General features: G+C 37.2%; 1 protein-coding gene across 2 annotated transcripts in view; it reads left to right on the forward strand.

Moving 5' to 3' along the window:
* LOC149220671 (uncharacterized) overlaps positions 1-17671 on the forward strand; it is a 341673-nt gene extending 324002 nt beyond the window's left edge. The window contains exons 11-16 of one of the 2 annotated variants that reach the window (XM_089384853.1): positions 16313-16429; positions 16573-16720; positions 16821-16913; positions 17003-17071; positions 17192-17234; positions 17344-17671. In XM_089384853.1, the coding sequence (XP_089240979.1) occupies positions 16313-16429; positions 16573-16720; positions 16821-16913; positions 17003-17071; positions 17192-17234; positions 17344-17444 (571 nt within the window). In that variant the 3' untranslated portion in view covers positions 17445-17671. The remainder of the gene's footprint in view (positions 1-16312; positions 16430-16572; positions 16721-16820; positions 16914-17002; positions 17072-17191; positions 17235-17343) is intronic. The other variant, XM_089384854.1, reaches the window with a different exon arrangement.
* The last annotated feature ends 8200 nt before the right edge of the window (positions 17672-25871 follow it).

Here is a 25871-nt window from a genome sequence, read left to right on the forward strand (position 1 = left end):
AAAACAAAAATATGTTGCACTAAGCACCGTAGAGGCTAAATATATCGCAGCCAGCATGGCTTGTTGTGAAGTTATTTGGTTGAGAAAGCTCTTTAGTGAGCTATTTGAGCATGTGTTGGATACCACCATCATTTATTGCGACAATCAAAGTGGGATTCATCTCTCCGAGAATCCCGTGTTCCACGACTGATCCAAACATGTTGATATCAGTTACCACTTTATCTGGGATATGTTATAGCAGGGAGCAATAAGGCTCCACATCAAGATGGATGAATTGGTTGTTGACATCCTCACAAAGCCTTTGGAAAATGCCAAGTTCTTAATCTTCAAAGAGTGACTTGGATTCATAGAAAGACCCTCTCATGAGGGTCCCACTTGAGTTGGACATTGAGCTCTAGGAGCTCCTGGGGGGGCCTAGGGTACTTCTTGGAGCTATATGAGCACAGGGTGAGTGATACACCTTCCCCTATGGAGTATATGCCCCAGCATGATTGAGCATAGGGTGAGTGGCTCACCTTGTTGAGAAATCTAGAACATCAACAATTAGGAGATTTCTCTTCTTGTGATAATTGCTTGTGATAGACTTTTACTTCTTGATTATGATCTTCTCTTCTTAAGGTTATTATTGTGTTCCTTTCATCAAGACAATTACCAAATCATGACCAATAAAAGATAAGAGACACAACATATAGGATTGTCAGCCAGAGCTAAACCTCTCACTCTTTGAGAGGAAAACCCAAATAAAATTCTTCTTACAGATCTTCAATTGATGAACACCAAGACCATGACAAAGACCCTTGACACTAGAGTCCTCCCAAGACCAAGTCGCTAGCCTCCCTACTGCTCTTCCTCTCGGCTTTTTTGAGAATCTCGGTCTCTTCCTTTTCACATTGCTCTTCCTTTTCCTTTCTTGGCTTCCTTGAGAATCTCGGTCTCTTAGGTCTGCAACCCTATTTCAAGAACCCTAGAACAATTTCGCTCCTTGATTAGTCTCTACAAGAGAGAGAGAGACCTATAACACTTCTACTCGGCTTCTTCTAGTGAGATCCTTTACCCAAACAAGATCACCTTAATGTAGCTGCAAGTTCTTCGACCTTCACTAGATGCCTTCGGATCTGTTGCCTTCGCACGTGGGAGAATATACTAGCCCAAATCAGACTTCCAAAAGTGTTCCTCCCTTCGCTATACTTTCTTCGTCCTTCACTTCTCCTTTCTAGTCCTTCTTAGATTATTTTCGCACTTATGATAGAGGTTTGTTTCACAGAATTTTCTTGCCTCCAAATGAGGCCGAGCACTGCTATACATACACGTTTTTTGTCCTTTAGGCCGACATGATTACTTTGAAGGAGGGCCGAAATCATCTTCTAGGTTTCTCGATTCGTTGTAGGCCGACTTGAAGAGGGCTATTGACAAGGTCTTGGAGGATGACTTTACATAGACAAGTGTGACTCTTTACAATGTGTAACATGTCTTCGTTACATGATAATTACTCTTTATACTTTATCACTAGATGAAAAAAATTCCTAAAGGCTCTCAATGGGAGCCTTAACTAAAAATAAATCTCTTGCTCATGAAACCCATGATGCAAGCATTACAATAATTTTATTTTTCTTTACATCTCTTACATAAAATCATAATTACATGTCATTATGAAGATCGAACCTAGTTACACTTTTCAACGCACCTTCCCTGTGGAGGACACCATTTGAGCATAGGGTGAGTGGTTCACCTTCCCCTATGGAGTACGTTATATGAAAACTGGGTGAGTGGTTCACCTTCCCCTGTGGATACCCCAACATACATCCTATCCTTGAAATCTGGAACTCTTGGGAAGTACCTCTCATTTGGCCAATGAGTTGGGAAAATAGGTTAGGGTTAATTAGTGCTACCAATGGACACATCAGGTACTCCTGTATTCCCTATGACTAGGATGCATGATGTTTAGCAACTTGATCTCTAAGGATCATGTCTGGTAGGGGTTCTTGTCCCACGTGTTGAAGAATCTAGGGCAATTAGGTGTAGTGTGATTCTTCTTGACTTGATAACAATTTGTGGAGTCTTTTTACTTTTTCTTGTTAGCTTAATCTTCTTCTTATTATTATTAATGCATGTGTGTGTACTTCATCAAACTGCTACCAAAAACATAAGAACAAGAACACAAGATGTTGGCTCTCTGCCAGGGCCAAAACCTCTCTTCTCTTGAGAGGAAAACCCTTCGGTAAGTTTTCTCTTATTGAAGCTTCTTATTGATCAATGCCAAACCCTAGACCCCTGACTAGAATATCCTCCAAGCACAAGTCAAGTCCTTCCTTATGTCTGCACTTTGTTCCCTGACACTTAGTCTTTCTTCTTTTGGCACTTCACTCCCCGGCACTTCGTCCTCCTTCTTCCAGCTGTACATAGACCTTGTTTATGTGAGCTCTAGATGAGATGCTTCTCTTCTATACTCAATGATATCCTTTACTTATGTAGATACTTTCCTTCTTTCAACCAAACGAGCTCATTCTTGAGATGTAGATGTAGACTTGGTGTGGCTGTACAACAATCCTAGTTCTTCGCACGTGTGGATGGTTTACTTGTATATTATGCTCCTTTGATCTTCGCTTAGATGAGTCTTTCCTTCGCTAGAGTAGAAGGCCTTATAGGCCTAACTTACTAGCCCAAACAATGATAGATATGGGACTGTTATATTGTTGCTGTTATGACCACAGAGATGACTTTGTTTCTCGCACGTGTGACTATTTTTCACCCTAAAAACAGTCCTTTTGACTTCGGTCTTGACTTCTCCTTCTTCGCTGCACTAGAGGCTCCTCAAACTCGTCTTCTCTTCACCTTTTCTCGGCTATCCTTCTTCACTAATTTCAGAGGTAAGTGCTTGTCATTTGAGGGAGTGGACAACCTCTATATATAGAGGTTTGTCCCTCCTTTAGGCCGACTTGAAGGGCGACTTGAAGACTGCAGGCCGACTTGAAGATTCTTCATCGTTTTTGCTTCTTGAAGGATGTCGTTGCATGGAGAGGACTTGACTTTGCTTGGAGGTATTCCTTTTGACTCTAATACAATTATATGCATAGTGTAACATGCCTTTAAGGTCTTCAACATTTTCTTTTGACTATTTGACTCACCTATAGCACTTTGACTTGTGCTAGACCTATTTCAATGAGCAAGAAACTCATTGATATATATTATAAAAATAATATTTATTTTCTTGAATAAATACAAATATCAAAAGTACATTTATGAAGACCAAACCTAGTTACATTTCCTTCAACACTCCCTCTTAACTAGGGAGGTATTCATACAACATTACAAGGTGTTTGGTTATGTTTCAATCTTGAAGAATTCACATAAGAGAAACCAGATTTGCAATCCATCTGTTATAGCATCATATCAATCAGCATTGTCATAGTGCAAGGCCTTGACTAACAGCTCCATCTCTTCATGAGACCATGAGCTACAATGTTGGTGAGACCAATGATTTATAGACACCTTCATCATTGTCTCTCAAGGTACATACCCACCCGGGTGTTCTCTGAGTATTACCTTCTAGGACTATACTTATGTTGGGTTCCCAACCCTCAAAAAATATCGATCCTCTTGCCTACTCTTGTCTTGGATGCCCTACACATCCTCAAAGAGTATCGAATGCAAGTTGATTACCATATCCTCCTATTCTTTCTTCCCAAGTGAAGACAAGAATGTTGTGTCTATCTTGCGTCTATATTTTTGTTCATGGCCTTCATTTAGACTTACGGTTGTTATTCCTGGTCTAGTGCATGACCCATGAGATGGAAAAACACAAATGTTACTCCTTTGTAATCAGGGGTGATCCAAAACTCCCTCTTGATTAGGGACTTGTCAAAGCTTCCTCTTAACTCAGGACTCTTTCATTCATCAACAACTTCTTCTTCATGGGTCCTTTAGCTACTTGATCTCCTTCCTTTCTTTGATGTCATTAAGTCTTTGTTCGAACTTCTTCTAGGTAGGGCACCATCCATTGATCACTTTCCTTCGTGATTTGTCATGTCATTGCTTCCTTCGTGGAAAGTGTCTTTCTTACCGTACATCAGGTTTTCTTGTCATTTGGCTACTCCTTTGTCATCTATCCATGCTTTGGAATACTCTTCTCATGGATGCTTTGTTGCATTTTCTTGTTTACATGCTTCGACCTAGTAGCCCATCATGACTTCATCCTGATATTGCTTCAACATTGCTTTTTCTTTTGTTCAATGGCTTTTTCATCACGACATCTTTGTAGAGTAGAATTAGTTATCTGCATATTTCATATCACAAGGCCTTCATAGGTGTCAAGGGTCCTTCCTTCCTTTGTCAAAGTTGTCCTGCCTTCTTTCGGGAGATATCTTCAAAGTATCTTGTCAAATAGTGATTCTTGGTGATCATGGTGTTCTTCACATGCTTGATCTCTTTCTTCATTTGCTTCTTCTTAGATAGATAGGTCAACCATCTTATGCTTCTTGTGAGAGCATTTCTTTATTGCTTGCTTCCTGGACCAGTCAACATTTCTTCTTGCTTTGTAGTCAGCAATCTTATACTCCTTATGTGAGCATATTCTTTTGTTAACCTTAATTGCATTGTAGTACATGCCTTCAAGCATGTCCTTGGTGAAAGAGATTCTTTCATACTTGATCATGTTATAGAACTATTCCCATGACTCAATAATATACAAATGATAACATGACTAAACTTTGATGCATACATACCTCATCTTGATTCTCCTTTGATCATCTTAGCTTCATTTAGTTGTCCTTGGTGTGTCCCTTCTTGCTTCATCTTAGCTTGCCTGCATATGTTGAAGTTTCTAAGTTTACTTAGTTAGAAACCCTCCATGCACTTTATCTGATTTATTCCTACCTACTTGTTATTTTACTTAACAAGTTATTTACAATGTAAATACTGAAAATAAACACTAGTGCATCCTCAACATATTACAGATCAACAACTAAAGGAAACAGAAACAATAACACCACATGACACCATTATTTTTGGACCAATGTCCCCGAAAAAACCTAATGTGGGAAAACCGGTGCAGCTATCTAAGGGTTTTCTTATTAAGCAATATCAAAGTACAATCTATGTGCCGAAACTGGCCTACCTAACAAAGAATTTCCTTGGTAGTAATACCTCTCAGTTTCTGAAAAATATCCTGGCTGAAACCCAGGATAATCCTTTCAGCAGCTACTCAGCACCAATTTGCCCCAGAAACCATAGCGTCAGCCTCTCTCTGGACTGCGTCAGCCCCTCTCTGCCCAGCGTTGGCCCTGCGTCATCCCAGATGGGTCTACGTCAGCCTTAGGAGGCCCCGCATCTGGCCCTCTATGTCAGCAACGCTGGCCTCACTGAGGCTCTGCACAACTCCCGACTGCCTCTGCGTGGCCCTGGCTGGCTCTGTGTCACTCTCCCGGCTACTGCGCTGCTCTCCCGGCACTATCTTTGCCTCTTTGTCTCTCTGTACTAAATGCCCCTCAGCTACAACTCCCAATCACTAATTCTATCTCTCTTAGCAAACCTTGCTCTAGAGAATAGAATGACTGATCACTCTGATGTATTCTCCAAGTGACCCTCAAGCCCCCTCTTATACTTTTCTCATTGACATATCAACGGCCGAGATTAAGTCCCTAATCAATAGTTAAGATTAGATCTGGCTTGATCCATGTCTTTTGGACCATTCTAACACAGTTTCATATTAATCCACATTAATATTTTATTTTCCCTAAGTTTAGACTTAGGGACTCCATTAAAAATATTAATTATTTTAATATCTCCTGAACTGTTTAAAATTTGCCCAAACCCTTTCTGGGTATTGGATATCTCATGTGCCCCAACCTCTCCACCAAATTTCGTGGCTAGAGCACATTCGATGTTACCCCAAATCAACACTCCCTCTTAGCGAGGACTATGCTCTAGCAATACTCCTCACTGAGTATTACTCTGATCATCCGGCATCGGTACCTGTGCTGATGCTAGGCCTTCCTGCCCAACATCCTCTGCACTGCTGCATCCTGTACTGCTACCCATGGTTCTTCCACTGCCACTGTTGCATCTGTACGACAATTCCCTCTGCATCCATGTTGCTGCTGGTCCTTTCTCCTAGCATTGCATCCGCACTGCACCTCCTCTCATCATGCTGCATCATGATGCCCACTGCTGCACTGCAATTCAGTCACTGAGAAGTAAGTAACTGATCTCCCATCTGACCTCCCTGTTGGGCTAGAGACACCCATTGATGTTGAAGCTCCCTCTGCCACTGACAAGTGCTCCCTCTCTGACCTCTGCGTTGCTGCAACAACTCCCTACATCTCGCACCGTTGCACTCCTTTCTGTGCCATCATGCACTGGTGCAACACTCTTGTGCCTCTCGCACTGCTGTAGCCTGCTAGCCTCGTGCTGTCTCGGGACTCCTGCACTGTAGCTCTCTCTGTCGCTCCATCCACATTCGTCTCTACCTGACTCAGCCAGTCCCACTACTCCTCTTCAGGGCTCTCGTAGCAAGGTCTAATCCAAGAGGTTAGGTACCTCAAGGATCCTGCCCCTCATTGCCTGTAGTCCGCCTGACTATAGCTAGATGTCTCCCCACTTCCGCCCAAGTGGTGTGTGTGCACTCATGGCACAGTCATCGTTTGTCAACACTTCCTTCTCTGCCTGTGCTGGCGCTGCCTTAGTCTCAGAAGACTCTCCCTTACTCTTCTTCCTTAGACACTGGGTCGCATAATGACCTGGCTCCCCACAATGGAGGCATTTGATCTTGGAGAGATCTTTCTTCTTCCGCTTTTTCTGCTTTCTCTCAGATGCTAGGGCAACATCTTCCTCCTCCTGCTTCACTTTGATCCCCTTGCTGCTGCTACCCATCTTCAACTGTCGTCTGATCTCTTCCTGGCGAAGAGTTGCCCACATCTCGTCCTAAGGTGGAAGATTCCCTCTGGCCAGTATACTCTGGACAAATAACTCCCAGTCTTCTGAGAAAGCATTCAGTGTTTTCCTCACCATCAACTCCTGATCCAGTGTCGCTTCTATAGCAGTCAACTGATCTCAGATCTCATTCAGTCCTCCAAAGAAGGTGTCAATCGACTCTCCCTTCTTCATCTAATACGACCTCAGCTGATTCTCAAGTAGAATTCTTCTCTGCACAGAAGTGTGCTGGTACAATTTCTTGAGAGCCTTCCACATCTCAAATGTCGTTTCCTTCTCGGCTATGTGTGGTACTACATGATCCTTGACCTCGTCAAGGATGATGCTCTTGGCTCTCGCCATTGCCTCCTTGTACTTGTCGTTATCATTGGGGTCAATTGGGATAGCTATTACCTTCAAGGAAAAGTTCTTGACACGATTTATGTCAAGTACGGATAAGATTCTAGCCTTCTAGACTGCAAAGTTCGACGCTCCGTCCAGTCTATCCTGGTCTCTTACTCTGTGTAGTGCCATAATGCTCCTCTACTTCCCTCCTGGAAGTTCTCTGTTCGACTCCTCTGAGTCTCTACTTTCCGTATGGAAGTTCTTTTCTAAACTCCCTCTGAGTCCTAATTTCCCTCTTGGAAATCCTTCTGCCGCTGTCGAGATGCCCCCTACTCTGATCGTCTTGTGCAATTGCACCACTGATCTGGGTTCCTCAGCTAGAAACCCTCAGTAGTAACTCCTCTTGGCCTTGCTCTGTCAGGTACTGTTCCAACTACAGTACCTCACCAGCTCCACTCTGCAATATTCCCACAGCCTTCTAAACCCCAACAACCTGAAGGTGAGAGCTAGGCTTTGCGCAATCCCGACACTAGTAACCCGGTCTCCTAAGCCAACTGCGTCAGCCCTCCCAGCTACTGCGTGGCTCTGCGTGAGGCTCCTTTTGCCTTCCTTAATCTTTGCATTGCCTCTTATCATCTCACCCTTGATGACGCAGGCACTGTGTCACCCTTCCCTTGTTGCTGCTCTGCTAGAAACAACTTCTGTCACCTCGGGACAGCTGTTTTCTGCTGCTATTGCTCCGCTCGGCTGATGTCCTTAGTCCTCCTGTGATCTGCAATCACTCTCTGATACCATGTTGAAGTTTCTAAGTTTACTTGGTTAGAAACCCTCCATGCACTTTATCTGATTTATTCCTACCTACTTGTTATTTTACTTAACAAGTTATTTACAATGTAAATACTGAAAATAAACACTAGTGCATGCTCAACATATTACAGATCAACAACTAAAGGAAACAGAAACAATCACACCATATGACACCATTATTTTTGGACCAATGTTCCTGGAAAAACCCAATGTGGGAAAACCGGTGCAGCTATTTGAGGGTTTTCTTATTAAGCAATATCAGAGTACAATCTGGGTGCCAAAACTGGCCTACCCAACAGAGAATTTCCTTGGCAGTAATACCTCTCAGTTTCTGACAAATCAACTGGCTAAAACCCCGGATAATCCTTTCGGCAGTTACTCAGCACCAATCTGCCCCAGAAACCCTAGCGTCAGCCTCTCTTTGGACTGCATCAGCGCCTCTCTGCCTAGCGCTGTCCCTATGTCACTCCGTATGGGTCTGCGTTAGCCTTAGGAGGCCCTGCATCATCCATCTGGCCCTCTGCGTCAGCAACGCTGGCCTCTCTGAGGCTTTGCGCAGCTCCCCGCTGCCTCTGCGTGGCCCTGCGTGAGCCCTAGCTGGGTTTGCATCACTCTCCTAGCTACTGCACTGCTCTCCCGACACTATCTCTGCCTCTCTGTCTCTCTGTACTCAATGCCCCTCAGCTACAACTCCCGATCACTAATTCTATCTCTCTTAGCAAACCCCGCTCTAGAGAATAGAATGACTAATCACTCTGGTATATTCTCCAAGTGACCCTCAAGCCCCCTCTTATACTTTTCTTGTTGACAAGTCAACGGACGAGATTAAGTCCCTAATCAACGGATAAGAGTAGATCTACCTTGATCCATGTCTTTTGGACCATTCTAACACAGTTTCATATTAATCCACATTAATATTTTATTTTCCCTAAGTTTAAACTTAGGGACTCCATTAAAAATATTAATTATTTTAATATCTCCTGAACTGTTTAAAATCTTCCCAAACCCTTTCTGGGTATTGGAGATTTCATGTGCCCCAACCTCTCCACCAAATTTCGTGGCCAAATCACATCCGATGCTACCCCAAATCAACATCATATCATCTTTTTCTTGAATCCCATGAATGGGATTCCTGATGAAACATCTTCTTTGGTTCATGAACCTTCTTTTGAACATTTCATTATAGGATCTTAAAGACCCTTGCCTTGCAAATGTTTCTTTTCTTTTGATGATGGAGGTCTTCTAAGATTCTTAATCATGATCAATCTTCTTTTATTATGGATGAGGTCCTATACTAGGTATGCTCCTTCTATATGAATATCTTGAGCTATATCTACCATGCTCTTATATTCTAGAAGATATTTCTACCCATGCATTTTTATTCTCATTATAAATGCTACATCTTCATGAGTATCTAGAACTCTATGTACTTCATGCTTCTAGATTCTAGAAGATGTTTCTAGTCATGCAATTTTATTTTATTCCTACATGCTCCTATCCTACTCAAAACTTTGAAAAAAGACTTGAAGTAAAGAGTTTGACCTAGTCATAGTAGAGATCCGGAGGATCTTCCTTCTTTTGCTTCTTGTTTTCTTCTTTCATTTCTTGAGTCACATGAGCTTCTTCCCTTTTCCTTTTGTTGTTGTTGTCCTTCTTAAGCTTAGGACAATTCCTTTTGTAGTGTCCATATTCTTGGCATCCAAAACATTGGATTTTGGACATGTCTTTGTTGTTTGTTCTTCGTGGATCAAATTTGCCAAATTTTCCCTTTCTCTTGGCCATGGTAGCAAATGCTTGCTCCTTTGATCCCACATCTTCCTTTGCTTTAAGTCTGATTTCCTTTGTCCTGCATAGAGACCACATTTCATTGAGTGTGGTTGCTTCCTTCTTGGCATATATGCTTGATGTGAAGTTGCCCCAATCCTCAGGTAGAGCATTGAGTACTATAGTTGTCATCTCTCTGTCAGACATGACTTCCCCAAGCTCTTGAAGTTGATCTCTCATTTCAGAGATTTTCATAAAGTAGGGAGTTATTCCTTCCTTCGTTATCTTCGTCTTGTATAGTTCATTCCTTAGAGATATTACTTCTTCGGTTGTGTATAACGAGAATAGCTCTACTAGCTTATCATAAATTTCTTTTGGTGTTTCAAATTTGGAGACATAAGGAATGAGAGTATTTGATTGATTCTATTAGAATCCTTTGTGCTCTTGTCTCATCCTTATTGTACTTAGCTAAGGCTTGAGTTTGCTCCTTAGCAGGGATAGTGATATTCCCTTTGATATGTTCTAGAAGTTCATTCTCCTTGAGAAGTAAATTAGTCCTCTTCTTCCATGCAAGAAAGTTATTGGTACCTACCAATTTGTTGCCTTCCTTGCAAAAAGACATTGATGTATATTCAGAATGGGACATATACTTACTTGATAGATTTTTGAGATGGAATGGATTTGCTTCCTCCTTGAAGACTTGATGGCTTGCCTTCCTTGGATCTTGATGTTCTTCAAGTTTCCTTCTCCAAGTGGACTTGCTTGATGATGAAGTTCGCTTGATGACTTGTAGCTTGATGTAGGTCTTGTGTCGATCTGATCTTCATTGTAGGTGCCTTTATGTAAGGCTCTTCTTTTTGCTATGTAGACTTCCTTGATGAATGATGGATTGGAGACCTTCTTGTCCTTGAAGTGATTGAGACTTCTAGGCTTGATGCTTCAACCTTGTAGATATCCTTCCTTGATAAGTGTTCTTGAGTTGCCCTTTCCTTGATGTGTCACCTTAGCTCTGATACCATGTTGAAGAATCTAGGGCAATTAGGTGTAATGTGATTTTTCTTGACTTGATAACAATTTGTGGAGTATTTTACTTTTTCTTGTTAGCTTAATCTTATTTTTCTTATTATTAATGCATGTGTGTGTACTTCATCAAACTACTACCAAAAACATAAGAACAAGAACACAAGATGTTGGCTCTCTACCAGGGCCAAAACCTCTCTTCTCTTGAGAGGAGAACCCTTCGGTAAGTTTTCTCTTATTGATCGATGCCAAACCCTATACCCCTTACTAGAATATCCTCCAAGCACAAGTCAAGTCCTTCCTTATGTCTGCACTTTGTTCCCCGACACTTAGTCTTTCTTCTTCCGGCACTTCACTCCTTGGCACTTCGTCCTCCTTCCAGTTGTACATAGATCTTGTTTATGTGAGCTCTAGATGAGATGCTTCTCTTCTATACTCAATGATATCCTTTACTTATGTAGATACTTTCCTTCTTTCAACCAAACGAGCTCATTCTTGAGATGTAGATGTAGACTTGGTGTGGTTGTACAACAGTCCTAGTTCTTCGCACGTGTGGATGGTTTACTTGTATATTATGCTCCTTTGATCTTTGCTTAGATGAGTCTTTCCTTCATTAGAGTAGAAGGCCTTATAGGCCTAACTTACTAGCCCAAACAATGATAGATATGGGACTGTTATATTGTTGTTGTTATGACCACAGAGATGACTCTGTTTCTTGCATGTGTAACTGTTTGTCACCCTAAAAAATTCCTTTTGACTTCAGTCTTGACTTCTCCTTCTTCGTTGCACTAGAGGCTCCTCAAACTTGTCTTCTCTTCACCTTTTCTCGGCTATCCTTCTTTGCTAATTTCAGAGGTAATTTCTTGTCGTTTGAGGGAGTGGACAACCTCTATATATAAAGGTTTGTCCCTCGTTTAGGCCGACTTGAAGACTACAGGCTGACTTGAAGATTCTTCATCGTTTTTGCTTCTTGAAGGATGTCATTGCATGGAGAGGACTTGACTTTGCTTGGAGGTATTCCTTTTGACTCTAATACAATTATATGCATAGTGTAACATGCGTTTAAGGTCTTCATCATTTTATTTTGACTATTTGACTCACCTATAGCACTTTGACTTGTGCTAGACCTATTTCAATGAGCAAGAAACTCATTGATATATATTATAAAAATAATATTTCTTTTCTTGAATAAATACAAATATCAAAAGTACATTTATGAAGACCGAACCTAGTTACATTTCCTTCAACACGTTGGACATGAGGACTTGCCTCTGTCATTTTGGTGAGGGTGGCAGGGTCTTGTGTCCCACCCTCTTTCAATCCTTTCTTATTGATCTATAATATCTATCTTTAGCAGAGACGAGAGAATTTGCATAGCAGAGACGAGAGAAGTTGCATAGATGGTACATGATGGACATGATAGCATAGTCGTGGATGGACGTGGTCAGTTGGAATTAATCCCTATTTGAGAGGGAGTGTTAAAGAGTGCAACTAGGGCTAATTCCCCATCCTAGAAGCCCCTCCTTTGATGACTCTTTTCACATTTGGATTCCCCTTGATGGCATCTCCCTTCACCTGGAAAATTAGAATTTTTGCACACCTACAAATGCCTCAAAATCAAGTCGTCTTAGACCTGCCCCTCTTCAAGTTGGCCCAGTGATGAGGAGACATGACTTTTCACCAATGTTCCACGGAGTTTCTAGGACAGGGAACGCGAGAGTGGGGATACGTATTACGCACAAGGGGGATGTATATAAGCAACCCCAAAATTTAGGAAATTTTGGGGGAAATGGGGGGATGTCGAAGACATAAAAATTGTAAAATTATAAATTATTAAAAATTTAATATATAAAAATAAAAAAAATAAAATCCCAAAAATATGTCAATAACTAAATAGAAAATCTTAATAATTATGAAATGTACATGTAAAGACTAAATATGATCAACATTACATATTAGACTATTATCATTTATGAATTATCTTTGACATTTCTGCATTGTAAATCTAAAAGTAAATCACTAAATAGTAAATTGAATCCATCATTTGACATTATGCAATGTTCCATCTAAATTCATCATTTGGCATGATGCAAGGTACATCTAAATTAAATTAATTAATTCATCATTTGAAAATTGAAATTATGCAATGCACACATTTTTTTTTAACCAGAATTAGTATATTTATATATAAATCACGTCTATTCGCGTTCAAAATCGAAATTTGACATCATAATTTTGAGCCTGCTAAGGCACACATCAAATTTTAAAAAACAATAAAAAGTAAATTCATCATATGACATTATGTTGAAGCCTAAAATAGCCATAGAATACTAAACTAAAAGTAAACATAAAAACCACTGAATAGTGAAATACTAGTAAATTTCTCCAAATGTATTAAGTAATATTAATAAATACTAAGTTTTAAGTTTTAATATGCTTTAAGTTTTTTATTTTTGTTATTGTTTTTAATTTCTTTTTTAACAAGTTTTAAATTTTAATGTAGTTTCAGTTTTTTTTTTTTACATTTTTTCATATATTTAAATTTGCATTTTTTTTTAATTTTTAATGTTTTATAGAATTTATTAGAAAAAAATATGTGTCCACGCTGTGTCCCCTCGGCATCCCCCCTTCATCCCCCTGCAAGAGAGTCGTGTTTCGTTGCCAGAAAAACGTCCCCTCAGAGTTTCCTCAAGTTTCCCCAAAAAGGGGACATGGAGGAAATGTTTCCCCAGGAGTTTCCCTATCCCCGGAGTGTGGGGGATCACCAGGGCACATCCCTCACCCTTGGGGACACCTCCCCGTGGAACACTGCTTTTCACCCCACACCAACCACTGTAAATATAAGTCGAGACCTACTCATTTTGGCACATTCATTCACAACACAATCTCTCTCACCTTTTTATTGGCTGTACACCTTTTGAGGAGCTCTATCTTCCACACTTGCGAAGGGTTCCTTGGTTGCTTTGTTTTTCCTGCGTTGAATTTTTGCAGAAAATTTTGACCAGCATCGAGGACTTTCTGAGGTGATTTGATAGCGTTTTGACTTGAAGAGACTATTTGGGCAGGCCGCATCTTTTGGCACAGCTGGGAAGGTTGACTATAGGTAGACCACAAACTTTGACCACAGGGTGTTGACTTTGGTTGACTGAGTTTTGATCTCTGTTTTGGGCTGACTTTGACCTACTAAAGAGGCCGAGTTCCTTGCTGGTTTGACCAAGTTTATTGGAGGCCATTTCACTGTTGTTTGACCATAGTTGACTGGGCTGGCTACGACACGCTGACTGCTATTAACTTTTGCAGAACTATTCATCAATTTACTTTGATCAAGATTGGGTCTCATCTCATTGGTTGGTCTACTTCATTGGAAAGTCAACATTTTGACTTTGAATATTGTACTAAATTGGATTTTCTCTCTCTGCTGAACATTTGATATTGATTATTAAGAAGGATTGGTTGGGTTTTCCCCCTTGTGGGGTTTTGCCCTAGCATTATCCTAAATATCTGTGTTCATTGTCTTGGCTTGTCTTCCTGTGCATATTGTTGATGATGTTCTATCTAAAGCTACTGTGAATAATGAACTATCGTTGAAGTTTAATGTGATTGCTATTGGAATCTAAGGTGAAATTGCTAGTGGGCTAATAAGATATTGAAGTAATTGTTGCAAGCATAGAACATACCATACAGCTTAACACTATGCAATTTGTTCTATCTTTCTTGAGCATCAGTCCATTCATCATTTGTGGGAAGATCAAAGGCATATAGGTGTTGGCTTGATGGAGACTTTACAAGATATTTCATCGTGAGGATCCATTTGGGGCCTTAGCACATTCAACACATAGTTGGAAGAATGATTAGATGGCTTACATTACCTTTTGTTGCGTCCTTGATGGAGAGATTTGTTCATAGGTTAATCCTAGGGCCGAGGGCGTGTGGAGGATGTGAGTAATAAAGGAACCTTAGAAGATGAACACCCTATTTGGAGGGTGCCACATGGCACTAAATTACACTTGGATGTAGTCAAAGGCCCACTTGAGGTTGAATACCATCTTTAAGGAGGTGGATAGGGCATGTTGAAGGCAAGAAGGGGTGATAAATATTGTAAATGGAGGAGCTTCCATGTTGGAGGTGTCTTTCCCTTATGGTATTTATACACAATTCAATTGAGGTACCCTCCAAATAGAGGTTACGGATCCACATAACAAGGGCACACACCCCAAGAGGGTATTGAGCCTACGTATCAAGTTTGACTAGGTTGGCCTTAACCATAAACCTTGTATACAAGAAATAAAATATGCCTTTAGCCATGATTTCAATTTGCAAGTACATAATGATACATATGAATGGGCCATGGCCACGTGCAAATTACACCAATAATTCCAACAAAAATGTCTGAGCAAGAAGAATTTTCTTTCCATCAATTAGTAATATACTAACATCTACGAATACTAACATATTGAGGAAATTAATGACACTTATCCTAGATTATAGGACCTCAACACAGTATGTAATCACATATCTTAATAATTTATAATAGGCCTTCTTGTCTGAGTGAATGTTATACACACAAATAGGCAGGGCCATATAAAAACAAACTGCATGTTTCCTATCCTTTCCAAACTAAATGTCAAAGTGGCAGGTCACCACAACTAGTCCAGCTTCAATTCTCGGTGCATTCCTGCCTAGCCTCTACCTAAGAGTCCCTGAAGCAACACAGCTCATGAATTCTGCATGGTTTCTATCCAAATAAAAGAAAAAAGAATCAGTGACTGCCTTAAAGGAAAGGGCAGCATAATTGGTCTGCTCTAGGCAAATGTACTTGTGTTGATCTGAGTCATGTATTTAATTTGAAAACTTTCATTTGATTGAACGTAACATTAGTAATTTAACAATTGAGAAATCCTACTGACTTATTTAAAATCCTTCTAATAATCCTGAAAATTTACTGAAGCGGTGAAGATACTCTCAACCAGAATAATTCCAAGTTCCAAATATGTTTGAACAATATTCTTGCCAAGCTTTTTGAATAACTATGTATGTCAAAGTAAGCTACAAAATGTTGTACACAACAAAATTTGAAAGATTCCATGTTCTGGAATCGTGAGAGAAAAAACTGTTTCTCCTACTTTTAGTGGCTAGAACAATGATATGAGCAAGAAAAGCTTGTGAGATTTCTAAGCAAGCACCTTAAGTTAGAATTGGAGCTAAATTTTGGGGAAGAAGTCTCTATCATTGATTCGGGAAGCTACCATTTATTTATCATTTTATATGCTCAGTTATCACTGCAACAGACCCCTTTTTTTTATTAGGTTGATATCCTGCTTACAAGAAATTTTGGCTTTCAAATCCTATGCATGTACATTCTGATAATATGTGTGTTTCTTTCAATAGGTGACTAGAAGGAACCTTTATTGCTATTAACATCTTTTAAAGTGGATCTGATAAGCATGATTTTCTGATGCATGCCATTCAGGTCAGTTCAAAAGGATGTTATCAGATTGGACGAGGACCTTTTTACCCCATTGGTGGGGAAGAAGATGATTTATACATTTGAGACATCTGATTTTTGGGAGCAAATAAAGACCCCAGGGTTTGGTCTTTATGACTGACATCACCTAAGTTGCATTGCTATAGGATTTTGAGTCTTCCAAAATGTCCGAAGTACAGTAAAGAAGTTCTATTTTTGTGTATGGAAATTGAGAGGATATTCATCTTATCTATTTTCTTTTCCAGGATGTCATTGAGGTGCTCTTCTTTGTATCTAAAACAGTATCACATGAAAACACCTGAACTTTTGTCTTCTGCTGATGCTATCATGACTGTAAATATCATTGGTGATGTTTACATTCATCCTTCATCAAAGATTCATCCAACTGCTAAGGTAATCTTTTCCTATGCCTGTCTTTTATAAAATGTTATTTCAGCTGAATCGATCATTTGCCCCTTTTTGTAATTTATATGCAGCACTCATTGTAATACAGATTGGACCAAATGTGTCGATCTCTGCAAATGCTCGAATTGGTCCTGGGGTGAGGCTGAGGGATTGCATCATTCTTGATGATGTTGAAGTACAGGTATTATTTCAGTTGGACTGAAAAAACAAAAACAAAAAACACTTTCTTTTGTCATAATTGACTAAACGTGTGCTTCAAATGTCTTGCAGGACAATGCTATCGTGATGCATGCCATAATTGGCTGGAAGGCATCAATCGGGAAATGGGCAAGGGTGCAGGCAAGAGTCATGCTTTTACTTTTGGCTTCCAAATAGGGATATATATTCATCAAAGTATAGCGAAATATAGATGTTCTTTACAACAAATTATCATGTATGATCATTTTTTATTGTTCACAGGGTGAAAGAAATTATGGAGCAAAAAATGGTATTTCAATTCTGGGTAAGTTTCATCTCTTAGATTCTGGAATGCATAAACTGGTTTTCATGATTGATACATAGAAAATGTGTCCACTCCCTATCTATTTGATGGAATCTGTACTGTTTTGCAGGTGAGGCTGTTACTGTGGAAGATGAAGTCGTAGTTCTTAGTAGCACCGTTCTTCCTCACAAGGCTCTGAATCAAAGTGTTCAAAGGGAGATTATTTTATGATAGGTTCAACATCTGACATGATGTATGCTACATATGTATCTATAATTCAACCAATTCCATATTAAAAGAATAGGACAAGTGGTGGTTCGAAACAAATGTTGAGGTTGCAGGTATCAGAAATTTTGGAGATGCTTTATTCCATTCTCCTAGAGTTAGGCTGTCAGCTATATGATCTATTATATGTTTATTTCACAAATTTTTTTAATCATACAATAATTTCTAAACTATCGACATGAGCTCAATAACTTGTTCTGTAGTTTGAATTGTGCATGCAACTTCAATGAAAATGTTGGTCAACATTATTCCCATACTGGCATGCGGTAGGAGGAACTTCATTTCCAAACCTCCAGTGCACCTTGAAACTACAACCATTGTTAAGAAGAAATTATGGTAGTGATACCATGCATGTTTAATTCTCAATCATGTCTTTGCTGTTTGTAATCTAATTATTGTGCAACCAAAAAACGAAAGGCTTCTCAATCAGTTATGGTGTGGAAAAATCTTATTTTAATCATATAAATTAAGATTTACAGACATAGCCAAGAAGCACGGTTTTGCTCCGCTTGGGCATCCTCAGAATGCAATGGTAATATACAGCTTTATGCCTACCTAGTAATTGTGAAATTGGTCCAAAAAGAATTTATTAACCTTTGACGAAAGGACAATTGTTGGTTCAAAAGATTTCACTAGTCATTGTCCAAAAAACAATGGCAGTACGCTTCAGGAAAGGAAAACAAAACCTTGTGCCTTTCTATTATGCGGCATGCTGCACTGTTACTTCAACATCACCCTAGCTAGAAACATTTTAAATGGTTTTTTTACACGTCTTGAGAGAATGCCTCTAGATTTGAATGTTGTTCCGCATGACTTCTGAATATTTTCCCATAACCCGAAATCAGTCATATAAGAAAAAACTTAGAAGACTCACACGTAAATAAATATAATGCTCTTAAATTCAAATTCAAGGATATCCATGGGAATAGTTTGCGAGAGACATCACAAGCATGAACATGGTACTTATTGAGGGGAGAAGCTTATTTTACAGTTTAGTAATATGAGATGTGTAAATATGTCGGTATGTAAAGTATGTGTGTTTTTCTATTTTTTTTAAATAAAATTAAAAATTAAAAAATTAGAATTAAAAATTAAAAAATTAGTTAAGTAATTAGAAGTAAAAAAATTATATGTTTAAATTTTATATTTTTTAATGAATTACTTTTTAAAATTTAAATTTAAATTTAAAAATTGGTAAAATAATTAGAAGTAAAAAAAATTGTGTATGTTTAAATCTTATATTTTTTTAAATATTCAAATCAGAGATTTAAATAAACTATTTGAAGATCTATGTTAACTAATTTATCTCAATATCATCTTCATATATAAAGTTATTATGGTTAGAAGAAAGACAAAATGGGAGAAAATCCCAATGCTCTCGGCAATCACTATCAAGGGACAAAATTCTTCGAACACAAGAAAATTGCACTATCTTCAAGGCAATGTTAGAGAGATTAATTCAGAAGGAAGAAATTGGTTTCAAAAGCGTCAATAGTCATGAGTTAACAAATATAATCCAAAGTGCACTTGAGAAGTGCAAAAGAGCAAAATATAAGAAATTAGAATCAAATTGTTTTCCTATAAATGCTTGGTTTGATGAGGAATGCAAAATGGCAAGGAGAACCTTGAAAAAGGCAGGCAAAGAGAAGATGAATGTAAATTTATATAAGCATATACTAAAAAGGAAGAAAGATGAGTTCATGCAAACATGACGAGAAGAGTTAATATATTTAAGCAAGAATAACCCAAAGCTTTTTTGGCAGGAACTTCAACCAAGGAAAAAGCAAATCAAAAAATAATATTACATCCAATCAATGGTTTGAATATGCAAAGCAACTCTATGAGAAAGAATCAAAGGCGGATCCTCCCTCCAGGATTAACACAACTACAAAGCTCTTAACCTACAGGAGGTGGAGATTGGAATTAAGAAGCTGAAAACAGGAAAGGCAAAGGACTTGGTTGAGCTCAAGCAGAGTATCTAAAATGGGGAATGAACACTCTTGCAACGCACATCATGGAAATATTCAACAACATCATTCAGCAAGGATTCCCAAGGGACTGGACAACTAGCCTAGCAATACCCTTTTTTAAAAAGTGAAGACATTAATAATCCTTCCAACTATAGAACCATTATGATCAATCCTTTGTTTGCAAAGACTTTCGGCAGCATGGTAGAAAATAGAAGCAGTGAGTGGGCAGAAGTAAAAGAAAAGAGGGCAAGAGGAAAAGCGGGTTTTATGCCGAAGCATTCTACAGTGGACCATGGTATCACATTGAGACACATTGTTGAAGAGATTTGGGAGGACAAAGAAGAAGCATTATGTTGCTTTGTTGACTTCAAAAAGGAATTTGACACAATCCTAGAGATAAGTTGTGGTGTAGAATGGAAGAACTTGAAATTCCTTTGCATTATAAAGTCATTGTACATAGACTTTATGAAGAGGTGAAAGTCAAAATTAGAACTTCAACAGGGATTTCAGGAAGCTTTAAGTGAAATTGGAGTCAAGCAAGGTTATCCTCTATCTGCTACTATTTTTGGCTTATATATTGATAAACTGGAAGAGTGGCTAAATTTGCAAGGTGGAGATGGTGTTCAGTTGGGGGAGTTTGTGATAAAGCTTCTTTTATATGCGAATGATCTTGTATTGATTTCTAAATCAGCCCATGGATTGCAAATGCACCTATATGCCCTTGAGCATTTTTGTAGAGAAGTGGGGATGCAAGTCAATACTAGCAAGACCAAAATAATGGTTTTCTCTAATAAAAGGAAGTAGAGCCAACATACGTTCTTCTTTGAAGGCAACATTCTTGAAGAAGTAAATGAGTACAAGTACCTCGGGATTGATTTCAACAACAAACTTAATTTGGGGGACTACAAAAAGAAGAGAATTTTAGGAGGGTGGAAAGCATTATATGCTCTCCAAAACATATGTAGAGAGGCAGAGTTATGGGATTGGAAAACGAATAATTTGGACTCTCAGTTTGTCCAGTGATGCTATATGGGTGCGAACTGTGGGCTAGCAGCACCCCAGTCTCAAAATGGAAACAAATTGAGAAAATCCAAAAATGCTTGATCATGAGCAAGTTCAAAATAAAAAATTTGTGTCTTATGAGATAATGTTGAGTGAAACAAGAGCAATTCCCATCGAAGCAATTGGTATGGCGCGGCTCATAAGATATCTAAAAATAATTGAGCAAATGGGAGTAGGTAGATGGCCTAATGTTATCTTCAATGAAGGCATGAGTGAAAGAAAGAAAACATGGATTAAACAAAATTACATATGGATGCAAAAATGGAATATCTACCTCAATGTTTGTCCCACAAATAGCAAGGAGCTAAAGGATTTTGTTATGGAGAAGTTTTGTAAACGGGTATGGGGAAAAGAGTTGGGTAGAAAGAAGAAGTACTACAATGAGGAATCCAACCCTGCGTGTGATATACAACAAAAAGAGTTTATTAGAGCTAGCATTCTGTGGAGGGAAAAGTTTCTTATTGCTCAATTAAGAATCAAATCGCATCAACTTCAGTGTGAAACAAGATGGTGGAAAAGGCCTAAAGAAGCTTGGGAAGAACGGGTTTGTACATTTTGCACGTCTGGGGCAGTGGAATCGGAAAAACATTTCATTTTGGAATGTGATGCATTTAAAGACATCAGAGATAGCTGTGGGAATATGCTAGCATCAGTGTCTTGGCATTGACTTTTCAGTGAGGGGATAGTTGGAAAGTTGGGCCAGCTCATCATCAATTTGAACAAGAAAATGATTGAATTGCAAAAGTCGAAGAGTAGGGAACTAATAGTCCCATAGACTATTTTTAGTCTCATGGACGTTAAATTATTATTTCATTTCATATAAAAAGAATGTTAAAATAAAATATTTTAATATAGTATATATAAAAAAAAAATCAATGTGCGTTATCAATAAAATATTTTAATATCAAAGGTATATATTATATATTATTTTTTAAAAATTATGTATATATCATGGAAAAAATAAGTTTTATGGTTAAAAAGTTTATTTAATTTGATATATAGTTTCTTTAGCATTCAAAAATACAATTTAAACAATGAAAAATAATATTGTATTTTGCACTCTAAAGAAGTTTGCACGTGAAAAAATTTGATACCTCTCAGCTCATGTTAGATTCGTACTAAAAATGGATTTATGTTGGTAGCAAAATTTTGGAAAGTATGACAAAAACTGTATATTCAAATTTCCAGGATGATGCAGAAATATATCAATTTGCAATATGAGATGCTCAACTAGAGGCATAGGAGAGACGTAGCATCTTTTATATAAACAATATCATCCCTGCTTTGCAAATGGAAATGTCCACCTTAAGAAATAGTTCATATGCATACCTTTAAAAACACTTGCAATGTGGGGAATTTCAATAGATTTGTGGCCCTCTTATATTTTGGCTCCTTGTCGCTTTCTTTTGTTCTATTAGAAATTAAAAAGTTACATTAATATATTAAAATTTAGAACCATAAGGACATTATTTTTGTATGATAGTTTAATAAGTTGATTTCAGTTTGAGCCTGATACTGCTCCAACCATATGTTAAAATGATAAAAGTTCCAATTCACACCGTTTAATTAAAGTGCCCAGTTTGAGTCTCATCCTGCTCAAACCATATGTTAAAATGATAAAAGTGAGTCTCATACCCCTCAAACCATACGTTAAAATGATGAAAGTTCCAATCCACATTGTACGATTGAAGTGGAACCACTATGGGTCACTCGATGTCACCTAAGTGACCTGTAATCTATCTTTGCCTCTTTAGGTTGAGTCTAGGGGGATTCCTTGAAGAATCACTTGGGTCTAAGCAATAAGGAGCAGCGTGATATCACAAGCAACCTTTGATGATCAAGCTGGGTTTAAGAGAAAAAGGAAATATTGGTGATGGAGGGATGTGAAGATCAATGTTAATATTCGAGGGTAATGGAGTCAAGGGAATATTAATGATAAGAAGATATTAAAAAGAATGACCCTTTTTAGGTTAACTACCTCGAATAATGGATCAAGGGAGAGACCAGTATCTAAGGATGTGTAATTTCTCAACTAATCAAGATAAATTGTAAAGTCAGAAAACCACTAGAGAGAATTTCTCAATAAAATTGCTCGGTCATCCAAGGATTAACTACAACATGAAACAAACCAAGCATTTACTAAGGAAACCCCCTCAAAGATCTGCCTATGAAAGAGGCTTGATGATTACCTTACACCAACAAAGGATTAAATTGTTGACATACATGAGCATTGAGATATTTTATTTATGGACTACATTGTCCACATTAAAGTTTGTTTGTTTGTTTGTTTTTTATTAATATATTTTTAAATACATTTCAATATTACTTAATTTTATATATCGAAATATTTTATTTATGATGTTGTAATGTCCACATTTTTATTTTCCTCTATAATACAATCAGAGGGTGGATTTCTTGAGTACAGGATGGTCAAGTCATGGGAACAAGATTATGTCATCAAGGGTCCTAGGGGATTTTAAGGAGCTTTTATGGGATCTGATGGCATTCTCTTGGGATTTTCCATCATGTGCACAACTTGTCTTTCATTCCATTTCATTACAACAACTTTCGTAAAACAAATTTATTATTGAGTCTAACTTAATTGATTACGCTTGATGTGGCATTCCGGGAGGATTATTTGATGGAACACCTCAATATAATAGCTCTTTGAAATCAGAAAGAGAAGATATACAAGATGGGATGATGAGAAGAGACTTCTAGTGGTTTTATAAAGCATGGTGAGCAATTTACCATTTTCCCAGATTAAATATGACTTTAATTAGTCACTTAATTAAATAAAAGGAGGGAAAAATAATTAATTGAAGGAAAAATGTCAAAAGTGACTTAAGTGAAATAAAATAAAACTAAAAGTCACTTAGAGAGAGTCAAAAAGGGAGCTAGAATAATATTAAAATAATCAAAATAAGATATTTCTAGAAGCTTGGAGGTCTATCTATGGAGTCTTTAAAAGGAGGACGAAGAGATCATTTGATGACATCTTGGAGTTGAACTTCTTTCTTGTGGAGAGGTTTGGAGAACCAAGAGTTCCCAGCTTCAACAATTGCCCCAAGATGGAAACCCTCGAGTGATTCAATGAGAGTGGGTGAGCACTCATCTTTTCCCTTGGTGAATTTATCCAAAATTCATAGGAGAGCTTAGAAGTTGCACTTCAATTCAATTTTGGAGGCCAGATGTGGCATTACCGTAGATCATTTTAAGGCCATCACATCAATCATTTCCAATTCTTGTACTAGCATATTTTACATATTAATCAAATAAGGTTGAGTTCCTTTGTATGATTATTTTGTCTATTCTTTAGTTGCAGATTCCATTTCTTGTTTTGTTGTGAAATTTGTGCAAATTATCTATGGAGCTGATGACTTAAATTTTTGAAACAATTTTCTACTAATTTTATATCTGAAATATTACAATGGTATCAAAGTTGGTCTTCTTGCCAACCTGAGGGTTTTACAGATAAACTTCAGAGGAAGATCAAGGGTTTATTATTTTTGCAGTTTTATTGCAGATAAACTTCAGAGGAAGATCAATGTTTATTATTTTTTGTAGACATTATTGGATTTGGAAAGATTGCTTGTCAAGTGTTTGAAAAAACTCCTCAAAGAAAAATAAATTAATTACTTAATTCAAAAATTTGTCATTGTGGAGCTGAGGTTTTTAACCAAAATTAAATTATAAGGAGAACCAAAATATTTTATACTTTGGCCAAATATTATTTGGCCCAATTTATTGTACCTGCTGTGGGAAGCATATATTGTGTTTAGCTTTAGTTGACTTGCTATTAGTTTATTTTGACTAAAAAAATTTACAATTTTTTCCAATGTTTAACAGCAGAAATTGAATTTTATTATTTTTTAATGTTGTTTAATTTATTTATTTTAAATTTAATTGGTTCATCCTCTTATTTTCAAATGATTGTACTTCATCACCCATTGTACTTCACCATCAATTGGTTTTAATGAGGTGTACAAAAGACATTAACAGAGGCCACTAAAGCTTGGTACTGTTCTGACAGTTTGATATTTGCGTGGATACAAACCTCATTTGAGATTTAATGTCCGTGACAACTTAACAGTTGGTCTGTTTGAACCGTTACATAGATTTTCTTATGTGGTCGTAATACAAAAACCTCAAATTCAAGTGTTTTAGCTTAAAGTTTCACTTGTTTTTTTATTATAAAATTAATGTACTTCATAATAATTTAAATAAAATACTCATGAATAACCATCTACTATCATATAAAAATCCATTTTTTTAATTATAAATTTAATTTATTTCACAATAATTTAAATAAAATGTTCATGAATAAAAAAAAAAAAAAAATAATACCTACCTAGGTTATATTGTAAACTTTGAGTACAAAATGCTTGATTTTCCATTAGTTTTGCAAATTTAAAACATATTTTACATATATTAAACTGAATATTTTGCAAAATAAAAATAAATTTTGAATTTTTTTAAATTTAAATTTCTATTTTTTATTGACTCATATAAATCAAAAGACTAATTTTATGGGGTTATAAATAGAATTTATCAAAAATTAAATTTATTTTAAAAATAAAAAAATAAAAATAAAAATAAAACTATATGCCACCAAGTATCATAATAGTGCACACATCACACCTCAATATTTATGAAAATTCAACATACACATCAAATCAAATCAAACTTATGAAATAAATTATATATATATATATATATATATATATATATATCAAATCAAATTGATAAAATAAGTTAAATATATATATTTAACTTACTGTAAAAGTTAAATATATAATAATGTAAAAGTTAAATATATAATAAAGAAAGTTAATTATCCAATAAAAAAATTAAATAAATCAACTTGACACATACATGATCCGCTACCACCATTTATTAACATTACTCCCAACCTCCTTTCCTTTTTTGAGTTCTACCACCATTTATTAAAATTACTCCCAACCTCCTTTCCTTTTTTCAGTTCTACCAGATGATTTAAATGGTGTCTAATTTTCTCTTTCGCTTGTTTTGTTTTCAACGATGATTTGAGATATCCTTAATATATAACAAACCCTACTCCACATGGGCATCTCATATATATTTTAGTTTCAACGATGATTTTTCAAATTATATCCTTAATATATAACAAACCCTACTCCACATGGGCATCATATATATTTTAATATATATCTCATAATACTCATCGATACTCCACATACTTCATTATTGTTGTGAAGCCCTACTTCATCCCGTCACAAGTTTTTAATATATTTAATAAATAAATACATTTTAATTTTGACTTGGCCTAACAAATCATTAAAAGAAACCTTTTTTTTAACAT

Source organism: Pinus tabuliformis, chromosome Q, assembly GCF_031772625.1.
Source record: "Pinus tabuliformis cultivar Carrire ecotype Pingquan chromosome Q, CPIR1, whole genome shotgun sequence".
Classification (NCBI taxonomy): Eukaryota; Viridiplantae; Streptophyta; class Pinopsida; order Pinales; family Pinaceae; genus Pinus; species Pinus tabuliformis.